This window comes from Trachinotus anak, unplaced genomic scaffold (assembly GCF_046630095.1).
Source record: "Trachinotus anak isolate AG129_WGS33_773 ecotype Australia unplaced genomic scaffold, CSIRO_AGI_Tana_v1 ptg000001l, whole genome shotgun sequence".
NCBI classification, from domain to species: Eukaryota; Metazoa; Chordata; class Actinopteri; order Carangiformes; family Carangidae; genus Trachinotus; species Trachinotus anak.
The window spans coordinates 10,811,172-10,827,753 of record NW_027273852.1 but is presented as its reverse complement, the minus strand read 5'-3'; the positions used below and the strand labels follow the sequence as shown (position 1 = coordinate 10,827,753).

The 16,582-nt window shown below is 42.5% G+C and overlaps 1 protein-coding gene across 1 annotated transcript in view; it reads right to left on the bottom strand.

The window, feature by feature from the left end:
• Positions 1 to 15,491, bottom strand: part of LOC139620267 (anosmin-1) — a 39,415-nt gene extending 23,924 nt beyond the window's left edge. The window contains exons 1-2 of the mRNA XM_071475622.1: positions 15,225 to 15,491; positions 9,129 to 9,176 (exon numbers count right to left, since the gene is read on the bottom strand). Coding sequence (XP_071331723.1) covers positions 9,129 to 9,176; positions 15,225 to 15,416 — 240 coding nt within the window. The 5' untranslated portion in view covers positions 15,417 to 15,491. The remainder of the gene's footprint in view (positions 1 to 9,128; positions 9,177 to 15,224) is intronic.
• Between the last annotated feature and the right edge of the window lie 1,091 nt (positions 15,492 to 16,582).

The following is a 16,582-nucleotide window of genomic DNA, read 5'->3' as shown; positions in this document are numbered from 1 at the left end:
AAAGTACATTTTGTCAAAGTGCAGCTGAAATGAGACTTTGTCAGTATCACTGTTGGTTCCTGCAAGAAAGCAATCACACCCCCGCATACATCTGACATTTACCAAACAAGATTTTTTTTCAGCGCTGTCGTTCATCTCTTACACTGATGATTCACCTGGGAGAGTTTCAAGTGCTCCCACTGCCAGTTACCTAACACTATCTATGCAGAAAACACTGTCTGCTCAAAGTAAGCACTTCACTTACACAGCACAAAGAATCTGCCTTTCAAATCAACTTCACTTTTATAAACTACTTGGCCATTTATTCATTATATCAGAACACAGAAACATGTCCATGACCACACCTGTATTGAGTGTTCAGGCACGATGAGACTAAATAAGCATCAGAAGGAGCCAGAGGTAAGCTTTAAAGTAGGACCTCACCTCATGATTATCTTCATTATTGATCAATCTACTAATTATTTTCTCAGTTAATCATTTTGTCAATAAATGTACAAAATAATGCCTGTTAGAATTTCCCAGAGCCCAAGAGGATGATTTCAAATTGCTTGACTTCAACCACCAAGAACCCAAAGAGATTCAGGTGAGTTTCATTTATGACAAGGAAAAACACTGAATCCTCACATTTGATTATCTTCCCTACCTCGTTTCATTCTTTTTGTGGAGCATTAAATAGTTCACTATTCATTTTCTCTTGGTTGACTAATCGCTCAGTTGACTCACAGTTTCAGATCTACTTTAAAGTGAATACCTTTACAGTGCATACAACCCTATTTCTTTTCAAATTTCTGATAGTACTAGGTTATTTCATGGTTTGAAAACCTCCAGTAAACATACAAGAGGAAGAATAAGAAAAGGTTTGGTTGTTTTTCTGTTCTTATGGCATTTGGTTGCAGATGACTGACATTTTGAGAACAACCTGAAAACACTGATGGATGAAAAACCTTTGACGTGTGAGCATTTTATTTGAATTTCTCCACAACACAGTGGACATGACTCCACAATCTCTGTCTGTCACCTGTTCCCTCTCCCACCACCAGTTCTCAGAGGGAAGCCACAATGAGGAGCATTACCCGGGATGGTTTCCTGCTTTCTCCCTCATTCTCATTCATAGCGCATGCTCTACTCCAAGCTGCCTTATAGAAATTCAATTCAAAGCCAGTTTCAAGTCTATTTTTTTAGACTAAAAATGTGTAGCATGTGTAGCATGGTTGCCTTTCAGCTGATGCCCACTGAGACCCACATTACAGGCTCGCCAGACTGAAATATATTTCATCAAGTGCCGGAGTGAGTGTAAAATCATATGCTAGCAAGGCTTTCCAATAGGTCTCTGACAGGCCGTTAAGTTTCAAAGCATTGTAAAAATACAGGGAGTAAATCAGGAAGAAGATATCCATGTCCTGAACAGTTATGAAGTCTAGACGCAGTATTTTTCTCAACCTAACGTGGCCTTATAGTGTGTTAAGTACATTAGATATCGTGCATTGCATTTCTGTGCCGCCGTAAATCAGCACAGGTGTGTGTCGAGCAGACAGTGGGGTGGATCAGGTAGATCAAAAAGAATCACAGCGTGCTTGAGATATGAGTCTGCAACTTAATACACAGCAAGCTCACACAAGTGCTGATAAATATGAGGTTTTCCAACGAGAAGAAGGTTGCTTGTTGAAATTCCACACTTATAACCTATCAGGAGAGAATTTAGTCATTCTGTTAAAGATGTTGGAGTCAGTAATTGTTGATGTTTCAAGGGAAACAAAAGACAGCTGTGTGTATTTTAAATATTCATAAAAAGATAAAAAATGAAAATGAAAATAAAAAAGTTGGTATGATATTTCACAGGTAAACTTGACTGCTGTGGGGTTTTCCATTCTTCGGCAAACTAACAGGAAACCCACGTGGCTTATGGCGTCGGTGCAAGATTGCTGTACCCAGAGCTAGAGAAGAGACAACAATTACAGCATGTTGGTGCTCTGGCACTTCCTTTGTTCCCAGGGCTGAATTCTTGGAAGCACAGATATCAAAACCATATGGAAATTCAGCATTAGGTGCAAACAGATCCTCATCATCCCTGTATCTGTTCATCACCTCTGTCACAGCTGGACAAGCTGTCTGCCAGAGATATTCTGCAGCACCTCAGGAATTTAAAACAAAAATCTACATGTGGAGTTTTGATTAATATGCAGAATGCGCCAAGTATTATTAGTAATATAAGTAATGTAAATAATGATAACTGTCCTAATTGCGGTAATTCAGACTAAAACTGATACAGACATCTTCGAATTTCCCTTACACAAGTAATGACATATTTTCCAAATCTGCAAGTGTTTTACAGCTCTGAGAGCTGAACATTGCCAGTGTCATAATTCCATCATATTTACAACCAACTAAAACACGGTAGTATTCCAGCTCCGGTGGGGTGAACTGAAATGTATACGGCTCCAGACTCTCTACTTTGTTTCCCAAACCCGGCTGAGAAACGGTGAGTAACCTAGCAGGTGGTGTCACAGACATTCTTTGAGCATCACTTTAATTATTAATTTAAATGCAGTTGAGGGTGCAGACAACAAAGAGCTGAAAAGGAATAGCTTGGCAGAAAGTGAGAAGAAAAAAGAGGAGGAGCAGGAGGGGCAGTGCATGAATTATACATTTACCCCACAATCAGAGGTGCCTGCCTTATTTATGAGCAGAAAGCCCACACAGCTTAGCTAGAACTGTGCTTTGTCTGCTGTGGAATGCAATAGCAGTTCATTTAATACTTAATGACTCTGAAGTTTCACCCAGACACCCCACCCCACACACACACACACACACACACACACAGACACACACACCAATGCCCGAGTCTGCTGTGAGTGCTCCTTCTCTTACAGGTCCTCTGCCATCTCATGTTGTTATGCTCTGCAGTGACAAGAGTCCAAATTACAGTGGCTGTAACTAGAGCCTCAGTTATCACCTACCTCTGGGCTCAGTTTACATTTCATGACAATTAGACTCAACAGGATGTATCCATCATGTGGGGTCAGATTGGTGATAAAGAGGCCAGAGGTCCTTTCGCCGTGACGTGGCATGGGAAAGCCAAACCCTCCCTGCTGTTCTCTGAAAACCAAATCAGATCTGCTCAGCACATGATTTACTGTATTTACTCCCACTCCATCACACTGAATAATGCTATGATGACAGATGCACAGGAGCAGAGCAGATCGCATGATAAAACACTTCCTCACTGCCAAAGATATTTATTCAAACGGTCTATAAACCTGATTTACAGCAACAATAATGAACTCACGTTTTCGATTGCGGATGATGAAAAATGCATTTCATGTCATGGGAGCGTCAGTCATGGCAGACTGGGCAGACAGTAAACAAGATAAAGGATGTCAGCCATGTTGGCTTGTTCCCACAATCACCACTCAAGCGGTCTCAATCCCTCCTCATCTCAAATGAAATGAGACCTGGAGATTCTGTCTCAATGTAGGCCAACAACATCTAAAACATGGCACGCCCTCCGAGGGGAGCAAAGCCGTCCTAATCCCAGGCTGCAGACACATTCCAACACTATCTCCACTTGTTTATTTGAGTCTCAGAAACACTTCAAATTCACTAATCCTACTTGCCCTCTCCAGCTTCCACTAACAGCTCCTTACACTAGTGGGTCCTTTTAGTATCTCTCAATTGTAACACTGATTGAGAAATTATGTGCAGCCCAGCAACAGTAATATAATGTATTCAATTTGCTTCAGGTGATGTTTCATTTCTCTCTTTTATGTGTATTTCAAAAGCTGCGAACACAGACTTTACTAAGAAAGGGCAAACCTGGACAAGTTAACTGGTTAGAGTGTTTGATTTACACTGCTGCAGGGAATAAACAAAAAGGCAAAAAAGGATAGTTGATACAAGTGCAGTCGGGAGAGCTTAAGTAGAAATGACTGCGCTGAAGACATCGGTCAACCACTGTGTCTTTGACACACATTCTGGTTTTCTGTCGTCCTGAAACTGTCACACACAATCTTTGCGATTTATCTGCAGCAGCTTTGAGAGGAGCTGGAATAAATTGATAAGCCCACATCTGCTTAGTACATCAGCTTTAAGATTCTTACATTCTAATCTTCCCTTCCTCAATGTGACTGTTTGGCATGATTAGTTCGGTAAGGACATATTAGCATAGGCAACAAATAAAGCCGCAGAATCATTTCTGGTTTCAGGACCTCTCAACACGTGAGCCTGGTTAGGAAAAGATGACAAAGTCAGCATGATTGGAGCTTCGCAATCTATGATAGTCAGCCAATACATGCTCTGAATGAGAATAAACACATGGATGACAGCAGATTGTCTCAGTGTGACTGGTCATTATTGCTAAAAGAGGATTTCACAGCAGCTTTGATTACATTAATCCTTCAAGAAAATAAAATCCCTTCTGACAGGGAGAACATGTTCAGGCTATCTGCGAAAGGTCGATTATCTCGGAAAATAAATGGCCACTATTTAAAAACACAGGTTGGTGTATGATAGTGAGTGTGTTTCTTTGTGGAGGATTACCTGGAGTGCTCATCACTCAGGTATTGAACAGACAGCATTTCACAGAGCAGCTTTAGATGTGAGCTTTCACTGCTGAAGGAAAGTCTAAACTGCAGTCCCACAGCCTCTTCACCTCCTCTCCTGTGGCCACTTGGGTTTTTTTTTTTTTTGCTGTGGGGGGTTTTCCTTCTCTGCCACCCACCATGTGAATAATGAGCTCCACAGATAGCAGCCAATGAAGCGACCCCCCCTTTAACCAATGAAACTTAACAACCATGTCCAGATCAGGTCCTTCCTGCTGGGACTGACCAGCCCTGCTTCACACTCCTCCGCCACCCACACACACACACACACACACACACACACACACTCACAGTCACACTGCCTCAAACTAGATAAAAGAAAAGGGTTTCAGAGAAACTCCAGAGATGTCTCTTTACAGCATCTCCACCACCTCAGACTTCTTCTGTATATATATGAAATAAGAAAATCGATAGCCTCACTGGCTAAGATTGTCTCTCTCATTTTACACTCTGCTTAGTAGCTGCACTGACAGGCAATCCAGACACTGCCCACTTGACAGATTGATTTCTAGTCCAGCTTGCTTTGAGGTGTCAGTGCTGGTAATGTGCCTAACATAGGGAGGTGAGACGGACGTCTGGCCTCAACATGACCAAAAGGTGCTTTGAAGTCCATCTAAGCACCTAACAATCCCAGCCATGCCCAGCCGTAAACTACCGACCAGCACCCACTTCATCTTTTCAGTTAGCCTTAAAGATATACTACCGACCGCCAAAGAGAAGATGACCACACAAAAGCCTTGTAACCTGCAATGACACGCTCTTAAAGCCTCAAGCCAAAGTGATGTGGAAGTATGTGCTGTGATTTTATTTCATTTTCTAAATTAGGAATGAAGAATGAGGAGGTGCTTCCAAGTTAATTTTACAGGTTCAACTGACTGTGAATAAAGAACAACTGATGGGGAAGTTCGACCATTTTATTTTGGCGTGAGAAAACATGGGGCTTGGTGGGGGTGGAAATGGGGGGAGGTTGACAGTGGGCTTTGAAAGACACTTTTGAATGAGACATAGTAGCATTCCAGTGATTGTTATTCAGGCAAACCCCTCCAGAGCTTCCAACATGTGAAGACGAAGGCGTATGTAATCCAAAAGAGCAAACACTCCTCATTCTTGCGCTGGTGTGTGCGGCTCAGGGTGTGATCGGTAGGAAACAGCGCTTAAAAGAGCCACCTGGGGTATGTGAGACATCTATGAAAGACATACACGACTCATTGCCGTCAAACGGCGACCCAGACAATGTTCCCTTTCCCGAGCTTTTCCCTTTTCAAACTTTTGATAAATAAAGTGCGGGGATGTGGCTGGTTCTAAGGTTAAGTCAACATCCCATTGCTAAAAGATGTTATATTACCAACATGTGCTTTCATTCTTCTTAGCTAAGTAATCACCACTCAATCTAATTAATTGAGTGATCACTCTTAGTGGTGGAAAAAGTACACAGATTTTTTTTTTTTTAAATGTCCAGGATATTCTGGGTGTTTAAAAGAAAAAGTATTACTCTGTCTTCCTCAGGAATTATGAGTGATGGACACTTTCCAGTGACTCACCACAGGCCAACTTATCCAGGCATGATGCACATGTCCTCTCCTCTCTTCCTTCCCTGAGAGAAGTTTGAGTAATGAAGCGCACCGCTTTGTTGCAGACCAGCATTCAGCCGCCTTAAGTCAATCCTAGCATTTGATTTGGAGCTTGGATCACACCCATGGGGAAAGCAAACCCTGTTAATATCAGCCATGCTCTGAATGTGGAAAGCTCTTTGGCGGCTTCAGCACACTCTCTCATGCATATGCACAAAATCTATATTCTTTTCAGCGGCAAGAAAAAGAGAACACCCTGGAGTTGTTTTTTTTTTGTTTTGTTTTTTTTTTAACTTTCGGGGAGCACATCCAAACTTCTCAAGTGGGAAGCTCTTAACTGTAGGGAGAGAAAATGACAATGGCTCATAGAAATGCTGCCTGTTCTCCTGGCGTCTCCCTGCTGAATGGAGTTTGTCTGTGGGTCCAGTGTTATGGCATGATAATGACTCCCCGGCTCTCCAAATGCCACCTCGCTCTGCTCCAGAGAGAGGGGGCAAGCAGGTTAATTACCATGACAATGGGGACACTGAGAGCAGGGCCGACTCTGGACACTGCATACGAAATGACCGGCGTGACTTTCTCATCACAAATGGAAACAGGGCGCTTTGATTTCCTAAAATTCAGACAGATGGATGGGGTCACAGCATCATTGTCTAAATTATTAGGCGGCCCGTCCTCGCATTCTCTTCACAGGCAGGGAGCTCTCAGTGGCTCTTTAACAGAGCTCTGGGTGGACAGGCCTTCTGCCCTAACGCACTCCCCGGGAGCCACTGCCTTTGTCTCTCTGTTTGACTGTGTGCTGTTCATGAAGTGAAGAGGCTAATCAGCGGCTGTGGAGCTATTCACAGGGAATCACTGTACAGCATGGGCCCATTTGGTACAATTGTTAGAGTGGCCACAATAGCTCTGTGTTTTGACACACTACACACAGGCCCTAAGTGTGCACTCGAGTCACTGATGTGGATCTGAAGTGTGGGGATGTTTGCTTCCAAAATATTGACTTCTGGCTTCAAATTAAGCTTCAGCGCCACGTTCCCAGCCTGCATCCTGAATGCCTGACCCAAAACCTAGGCTACAATAAAATTAATTCAATTTGGAGGGCCCTTGAAACTATTTGGAAGTTGTACAGCTGTAAAACAAGCATATCATTATTTTTAACATCGAATCCAGCCTCATTTATTTACAGCCTACAAGTAGGATAAAGAAGTGCTAACTGACATGCTTGTTATAGCAGGGAGAAAAAAGGAGTCCATTAAAGAGTTTTTGGACATTTGAGTTTCAGCAGTGGTAGCTGGTTGATTATGAAAACAGTATGCTGTGCTTAGACTCACAGCCAGCAAAAGCCTTATTCAAACATAAAACTCTGCTGAATGACTGGGGAGCGACTGGTGCCAAGAGCCGATGTTGGCCATCACAGTGGAAAGGAGGTTTCACAGCATTATGGTGAAGACAAAGGAGGTTTGCCTTCCTGAGAGCCTACACATGAAACTGAAACATACAAGCGTGTCAAAGATTATTTAACACATTAAAGATGACATTTCTTTTTTTACCTCATATATTTTCTTGAAGAGACAATCAGACGATCTTGAGCTAGCTGTGCTTTGCTCTCGGATTCTTCAGTTAGCACATGGTGTTCAATTTCAAGAGGTTAGGTCACATTCATTTAATGTGACAAAACACCATGTTGTAAATATTTGCCAAGTAGCGTAAGGAAAATAACCTATAGGCTACATTTGCACATGTAGTAGAAAGCACAGAGCACAATAGCTCTGTTGTATCCTGGGCAAATGCAAATAGATGAGGAAACAATTTGAAATTCAAAAAAGGGAATTTAGACATCAAACACAAAGGGTCATTTTGCAAAGCAGTTGATACTAGACACTGATTGTGATTAATATGTACACCAAATGTGAGGCCATGTTAAGTAAGCAATGAATAAAAAAAAAAAATAAAAAAAATACTCAACCACTTTGCATTTTCCTGAATTTCCAATTAATCACCATCATTGCGATACTGTGATTTGCCCAAATTCTCGGCGTGCATTCCTCTGTAATTACACCAACATCTGTGGACTTTTAAGAAAAGCCAATAAATATACACAAGGATTTCATCTAATTTGTTGTCGCCTCTACAATAACATTCTTCCTGTGTTTTTTTTTCTTATTATTTTAACACATTTTTATAGCATTGAGGAAAACCCGGTAGAAAAGGAAAAAAACCAACAGACACACAGCTTTCATGAAAGGGAATCCCGTCCTCCTGTGAATCAGTGTTGTATATGTCCTATTTTGAGTGCTCATAGGCTAGCAGCATTGAATCCTGGTTTCACGGTCTGTCTGTGAGGAGGTGAGAGCCTCTGACAGCTACAGAGAGCATTGTTCAAATTGCTACTTGGACCAGGCTCTGCTAGCGTATCATCCTTCCTATTTCAGCTCCACAGTGTTCTCTGTCTACAGTCTATACAGCACATGTCTGAGGGCCTTGTCAACGGCTCCAGGAGAGTCTGATAGAATATGTCAGCGCCATCTTTTCAGAGGGGCTGTCAACACCAGCTTTGTATCACCCTTCTTCAGGACAGGGCATGAAACGCAAACAAGCGCTGCGGGAGGTGTCCCATGATGCATCCTACTGAAATTCCAAATCACAAGTCTATGAAAAACAATCATGCTTTGCTTTCACAAATCGACGGGCATTTAACCTCTTCAGATTTCTTTTAATTGTATTTAATTGTACCCATTTACAAGAGCAAATGAGTCACAATGAAAGCAGCAGCTATCTAAGTAAGGACTAGTCGAAAAGAAAAGAGTCTTTCTCCGTAGAGTCAACAGCTCTCGGAGTGATTCCTGCAGGCGTGACAAAACCAGTCCTGTCGTGACATGTACACTTTATGTTGTGTTATCCTCCAATAATGAGGCATGTATGTGGCATGTGTCTCGTTCAAGAAGTGAAACCACACTACCTTGGAGCACTGCTTGTGATTCTGGCACCACACCAAGGATCCATTATTCTGTGGAAGAAAAGGAAAAATATCATCAATCATCACAGATATCATTGAAAATCTATTTACAATAACCACTTCAGCGTGTAGCTTTGACATTCTCCTCTCTCATCACGATACATCTTAACATCACTTTCCTTAAGTCGTGGCCTTTTTGGTTAACAGTAAGGCTAACAGCAGATACATTTCAAAGACTGACTTTGAGTCAGCTTTGCGTGCTGAGTGCCTGTAACCTAAGCAGGAAAGTGGGGTCAGCGGCACCAGCGCCTGGGCAAACCTCTGGTCAGTTTCAGCAGAGCATGGTGACCTCAGCTTTTCTGAGGACCTGTTTGATCTCTCAACAGACGTCCCTGAGGTCACTGAGGCGGGAACTGATGTCAGCACTCCTGCATGGACTGCAGATACTGACAATTTCCTTTAATTGCTGTGCAAGTGCCACCTTCTGCGCTCCACTGAGGCAAACATTTGGTCCTAATAGAGCTGTGTATTTATAAGTCCTCTATGTGTAAATATGGAGAGTTGTTGAGCGAAGGACCAGTGGGGGTAAATGGCTTGTGCAAGTGGCCATTTCCTGAATTCCATTAGGGGCGAAGAATTATGTTGTCATTCCCCGCAAACGTAATTGGGCTTGGATGGCAAGAGCAAGGCTAGCGCTTCACAACAAATGACCAGCTCATCCACATCAAAGAGACAAAATGATTAAATGTGCTGTATGTCAGAAAAGGGGTCATTTAGGTCAACGTTTTAAACCTGCGATAACTGCGAGCAATGAAAACACACTGTGAGCACTACACTGACGTATCCTCAGCTTTTAAGTCAATTTGGAAAACTTGTTATTAGACAGTTTCCTATTTATGCATCCAGAAGATGTGAAGCAATCTTGGCGTTCATTTGGAGTCAAGGTCTCGGCCACTTGACGAATGTAAGTCCAATATTCACTCATCTTTCAGCTCTGTTTTGTGTCTCCACTAACAGAGCGACGCAATGAGAGTGGAGAGGGTGAAAACAATAAAGCTGCGGGCTGTGAAACCAAAACAATAAGCTGAAAGAAGCAAAAAAAAAAAAAAAAGTTGCGTAGAGCACAGGGCAACTGGGTCGGGTGGGTTCATCATCACAGCTGACAACTGTGACAACGAATGCAAATACTTTGAGCGAAGGCTCTGAGTTTAGAGTGACATTAAAGGAATTCATTCCAGTCAGTGACCTAGATCTGGGTTCAGTTCTGGATTTTTTCTGTGCTTCTATATGAAACTAATGAAGCTGTAGGATACAGACAAACTTTAGGGGTGCGCAGGCAAAAAAAAAAAAAGTCTGCTTAAGTTCAATGTCAAGTTCAAAGCCTTTTCCCACAATGTAATCCAGAAGAAATTTCCCATGAGACCTTAGGAGAGAACTTATCATTAAAGGGTTTAATTTGACATCCAGTACCAGTAAGTGCTGTGCTTTTAGTGTCAAGGATAATGGTCAAATGGCTTCAAAGGAATCCATGATTGTATGGTCATGTCTTCAGAGAATCTCTTCCACTGAAAACTGCAGATAAGGATGAAAAATATATGAGAAGCTAAAGAGACAAGAAATAGTTGCTTCACTTTGTTGCCAAATGAAGTTGAAATGAGCACTAACTTTGCTGAGGAGCTCAGTGTGCCTCAGCAGGTTTTCTGTCCTGCTGTGTGAAATGAAACACCTTCACTCTGTTTGGCCAGACACTGATTAAAATATGAATTATTCCTCACCAGTACATCATTCTGCACTGCATCACATGATGAAAATCCTTGTAGAGTTTCCTGACTTATAAAAAATGATCAGTACAACCAAGCCAAACCTCCTATTAATGACACCCTGTTAAAAAAAAAAAAAAACCCTTGACATTTAAACTAGCAGGCAATGCCTCAGGATAATTTATACAGATTGTCACAACTCTAGACCACGTCCTAAATCATCAATCCTGTTTTTGACACCTTTCTTCGCCCATCCATCAACAGCGACAGGGCCAGATCCACAGAGGAGCTAATTTTGCTGTGTGACAGCATCCACAGAGCAGAGAAGCTCAGCAGGATGTTGCCCCAGCTGTCCAGGCCTGACCCCACCATGTCAGGGACCAACGGGGGAATAATTATAGGTCAGGACTTCATCCCTTTGACTCACCATGACATTCCTCTGCAGTCTGAACATTATGCAGTGCTGAGGACTGTCAAGGACTCCAGTGAATGAATGCTTTCCAGATATCCTCCTGTGTGACTGGGGTCGCGGAGAAGAGGCCAGACAGTGGTCTACGAATGTGCGGCAAACGCGCCTGCTTTGTTAGTGACACTGGTGGAGTCATGTAAACAGGAGATTTATCACAGAGGTACATTGTGGCTGTTGTCAGCTGAGAAGTCAGAGCAGGTGGCCAGGGGCATGTTGTATTGTCTAGACAACTGAGGAGAACATGGACAAAACCCCTTTTATCTTTGAGGATAGAATTCCACCTTTTGAAAAAAGGTAATCTTTTGTTTCCTGTGAGTCTCTCATTTGGATTAAATGGATCTCAGTTTACATTGGTGAAGGGTTTTTGAATTGTACTTAATCCTGCCTGTATGTTTTCCAACGCTGAACTACTGGAAAATGTTGCTGGTCTACGAGACCTTGTACCAAGTGAACAGAAGATAGGACTTCAAAGGAGCGACTGGTGTCTCTGTGTGTCCTTTGACAGCTATGGGGTCCTCAGGCAACACCAAAATAACTCCTGCTTAAGGGCACATATGCAGCACTAAAATAAAGGGCCTCAAGATTTAGGCTTTGACTTGAGTGGGTGTGAGGGCTGTGGTCATTGTATTCATCAATTATTCACTTTATATGAATTATTTGACATGGGCTCTGAAAGTGAGCTCATGTGTTCAGCGCACATCCAATGTGTAACATAAAAGGGTGCTTCAGAGAGCTCAAACAACATTGATGTAAAGTTGTCTCCACTTAGGAGTGAGGGCTGTTTGTCAAATGAGGCAGCTCAGGGTGGTGCGGCAGCACCGGGGGCTGAGATTTACAGACAGGACTGTCATGGTTTAAAAGCATTTACAGAGAGGTAAGGCCGAGCTACATAGACCTCTATTCATCCGCTGTCTTCGCTAATGAAAAACTCCACACATGAGTCGCACACTGGCTGAGGTTTGATTCCACCGCAGGTTATTTAATATCAAAGGCGAAAACAAGGGGACACGGAAAAACTACTTTCCAATGTTTTTTCTTCCCTTTCGCTCAAAACACAAATCTCTCAAGCAAGATGCTTAGACTTTACTGCGCAGCACATTAGAAATGAATGACTGAATTTAAAATGTTAGATTTTTATTGCTTTGAATGTAATAACAAGACCTCATGGACACACCTTGTTTTTGGCTTCACAGTTCACCACATAAATAATCCACTACAAGGCTGATGCTTTCAGAATACATAATTGCACAGGGCTCCCAGCTCGCTCTTAATATTTTAGAGTGTCCGAGGCTAATATTTATGGTTGGGTGTTCCCCTCAGTCTATTATATTAGGGTGACAAGTTCCCCAAAAGTGGAGTAAAATGTCAATAAATCTGTATTTGGAAATACTATTACAACAATAAATCTAGAGTTGCTATAAATCTGACAACCAACAGACTACCCATGTGTTTCCTAACTCTCCAACTCCGTGCTTGTTTCCATTTCGCACTAATTCATAATTGCAACAATTAAAACAAAGTCTCTGATTTGTCCTCTGATTCAAACAAATAAAAAGCAAAGACACGTGGGTGTTCATAACATCTGCAAGTGCTAAAGTCTCAAAGTATCATTCCAGTATTCGGAGAATGATCAAATTAAAGCTGATATGAAAAACAGAGTTTTCAATTCCAGCTGCAGAATGTGTTAAGAGGACAAATTGTTTCTTGTACCATAACCAACATAAGTAGTGCTCCATATAGATTACTAGATATGGAGTACACGCAGTAAAATATTGAGAAACAGTAGGCAAAAGTCACAGCTTTGACATACAGCCCAGGCATTTCATTTCCATTAAAGTGGAAAGTGTTGTATGTCTTGGTTTTCCTATCGAGTATTAAATGACCCCTGAAGGATGTCCGAGTTGAAGTGAAAGGTCTGTCGTCTCAATCACTGGAGTGGAGCTCCAAGCGGCCCGTCGGCCCCCTTGCTGTAATAAGATCTGGCAGAGGAAGCAGATCCACCTGTAGGTTGTGCTGACTGAGCATGCTCCAGTGTTGTGGCAACAGTACATTAGAGCTTATCACGTTTAGTGCAATTGGGAGCCAGCATTTAGCAGGAAGGTGACCTCGGAGGAGCAGCATCAGTAGCTCAGTGTGTATCCTCTGCATGCCTATGAGGTGTGATGCTGGCATTTATTGGCAGGGCCAGGGGGTAGAGGGCAGGGGGAGGAGAGCCATATGTTTTTGCAGCTGACCAGGACCCCCCCCCCCCCCCCCCTCCTCCTCCACACACACACACACACATCCATTTTCACCTGAAAGGTCTGTTGAGAACACAGTGCATTAGACAGTCCTTGCAGATTATCAACAATTGCCTTCTATTCTTAGACCCACAAGCTTGCTCAGGCAACCTTGCTTATCACTAACCATAAAAATGCCCCTCTCTTTAGACAAATACCTCCCTCTGATTTTCCTCTCACTGAATAAGGCTGCCTCAGACTCTGAGGCTCTGCAGTCAATTATATCGACTATTAGCTGTTCATTAAAGGTGAGAATTCCATCGGTTATTTGACTTCACAGTCAGTTGGTGACTAATACGATTCCCCAACTTTGCAACCCAGGGCAGTAATATACTCTTGGATTCTTCTCAAAATAAATCCCTGACCCTGCCAAGTCATGCTTTGAGAAACACTGTTTTCAATCTGCACCCTTTGGATTCACAGCACTACTAGTTTTCTGTCCTTTTATTACAGTTCACCGCATTCATCCACCACCCCAGGTGTATATTATCCCTTAATAAAAATGCAAGAATTGACCGCAGTAGGTCTCTGTGTCCCATGGAGGAACAGCATTAAGAGCCACTGCACTAGATCAATAAGTGCTTTCAAAGTAAAGTTAATTGGGGACAAAGAAACAAGCAAAGCACTCTGTTGATTCATTAGACTTAATTACAAATGTACCTTGTTCCACAATGTTTCCTGACAATTAGGAATTCATTAATGCACCTTAAGAAAATCAAGCCTTGCAAATGCAAATGAAGTGAGTATAAAAGCCGGTCACCAGATAGATAGCTGGTGAAAAGAAGCAGAGAGAGGAAGGATCAGTGACCAGTCCTTTTCTTTTCGGGAGTCCTGAGAGAGAACAGTGCGTCCAGTGAAGGGTGAAAAACAACTTCTGACACCACATACCAAATCATCCAAAGCATACAGATAACTCATTGCAGCTACAGACAAGATCTGCATGACAACATTCTTTGAGGGGGGGGGGGGGCTAGTGTAATATTCTTACTATAAACATACAGTAAGGCAGAGGTTCCTCTCATTTTTAAAATAAGCAGACACCGTGTAGAGCCAGCAGAGGAGTTCAGTCCATCACATTTGTACTAACAGAAGCTGCCATCTAATTTTCCAGTAATCAGCATCTAATGAATGGAAACTGTCTCAGGCAAAAGCCATCATCACCTCTCTGCCTCAAAAACACTGCCTTGCGTTAATTAGAAACACTATAAAGCGTCCCTCTCTACACACTTGGGCGATCACTCATATCATGTATGTGGCAACTTTGCAAGCAACTCAAGACCTCCAAATTAGATGATTAAATCTGCAACTGGTGTTTTAATTCTTGGTGAGACTTTATGTTCAGAAACATCAAATGTCCTCGTCTGGGATCATTCCATGACAGGAAACCAAACTAACAAAGTATCCCAGCACCATTAGTGACCTGCTCCTGTCTGCTCACAAGGGGCTCAGGAGAAACAGGTTTGACTTCTGTGGGAAGCATCGACTGGCACGTTTATCATTTATGATGTATGATACAACGCCGGGTTTGTTTCTGGTTTTTTTTTCCAGCACACTGCCGGGAGTTTGAGTCAGTGCGGCCACATGCTCGTACCTGAGAGTGCTTGAAGAAAGCAGAGATGCGAGTGATGTGCAGACTGAGGCATCTCGACGCGCATCTTGCTCGGTAAACACTGGCAGTGAAGAAAGAGTCGTCCTGCTTCCTCGCAGACACACTTCCCGGGCTCGTTAACGCTGTAATCCACAAACACAGGGTCACACACACGCTCAGGCTCCTGGAAAACATGGTCCCCCGGTTGTGTATTTAATCCCTCCACGGATCGGACACTACTGCGCGCAGGCTCCGCCGGAGAAACTAAAGAAACTTCAATTATACACTGGGGAGGAGCCACGGGCTCAAGTGCCCTGTGATTGGAGGATCCCGCAGTGACTGACAGACTGAGGAGCGTTCAGGCAGGTAGACTGCTGCATAGTCCCGCACACTGTTCACAGCATGGGCAGGTTGATCAGTGAGCAGGCCTTCAAGGAGGAAGAAAAGGGTGTATGAATGGAAATCGTGGTCTATAATCATAGCTTGTAATTGAATCAGCACTTGTAATGGACTGAGCTCCAGCACGAATAGAAACAGACAGGTAATTATTATGTGCTCAACTCAGCACCTTGCCGTGCAGTGCTGACGTACACTGTATTATTTCTAGGCTCATTGTCCAGTGTTACTCAGTTCAGTCTCTTTTCTAAGGAGTGAGCTATTCTACTTCATTGTTTCTTATTATATTTCCACCATAGATATAACCAGTAAGTGCAAGATGAGTCATTTGATGTAAACACAACTCAAGGGTGATTTAGGGCTGCACATCCATGTAGCTGAGGGGCTCACAAGTGACTCATGAAAGGAAGAATGGGCAAAATCGAAGCAGCAGAGTTAACCTGGTTTTTAGTCTGTCGTATCTGTCCGACTCCACAAACACAGGATCCTACATTTTCCGTAATGCAACTTGTTATTGTCTTTCACTTGACCTCCAGCCCCCCTCGATCCACATCTTTCAAACTCTGCACCTCCAGTTTGTAACACAGCCTTTCTGATATGAAGTTTAAGTCTCTGAGATACACAACATAACATAACTTCACCTGATGACATCATTAGGGTTATGTTTTCAATCGTTGTAAAGCAGATATTATACAGCTGTTTTCAAAAGTAGCTACTCCCTGCAACAGATAAAGTGAACTATGCATGAAAAATTATTGGAGAGCCCATTAAATACAAATAGTGACTTTACGAACTTCAGTTAAAGATACAATGCTTACAGACACTCTACGTTAGAACTATAAAATGACTCCCTTTTTTAAATTATTCATGTATTTATTTGCTCCCTTCCTTCCATTTTCAATTATTCATTCATTTATTTATATAATAAATATATTTAAGCAGTGTACCAGCTTTTGTGTTCATAA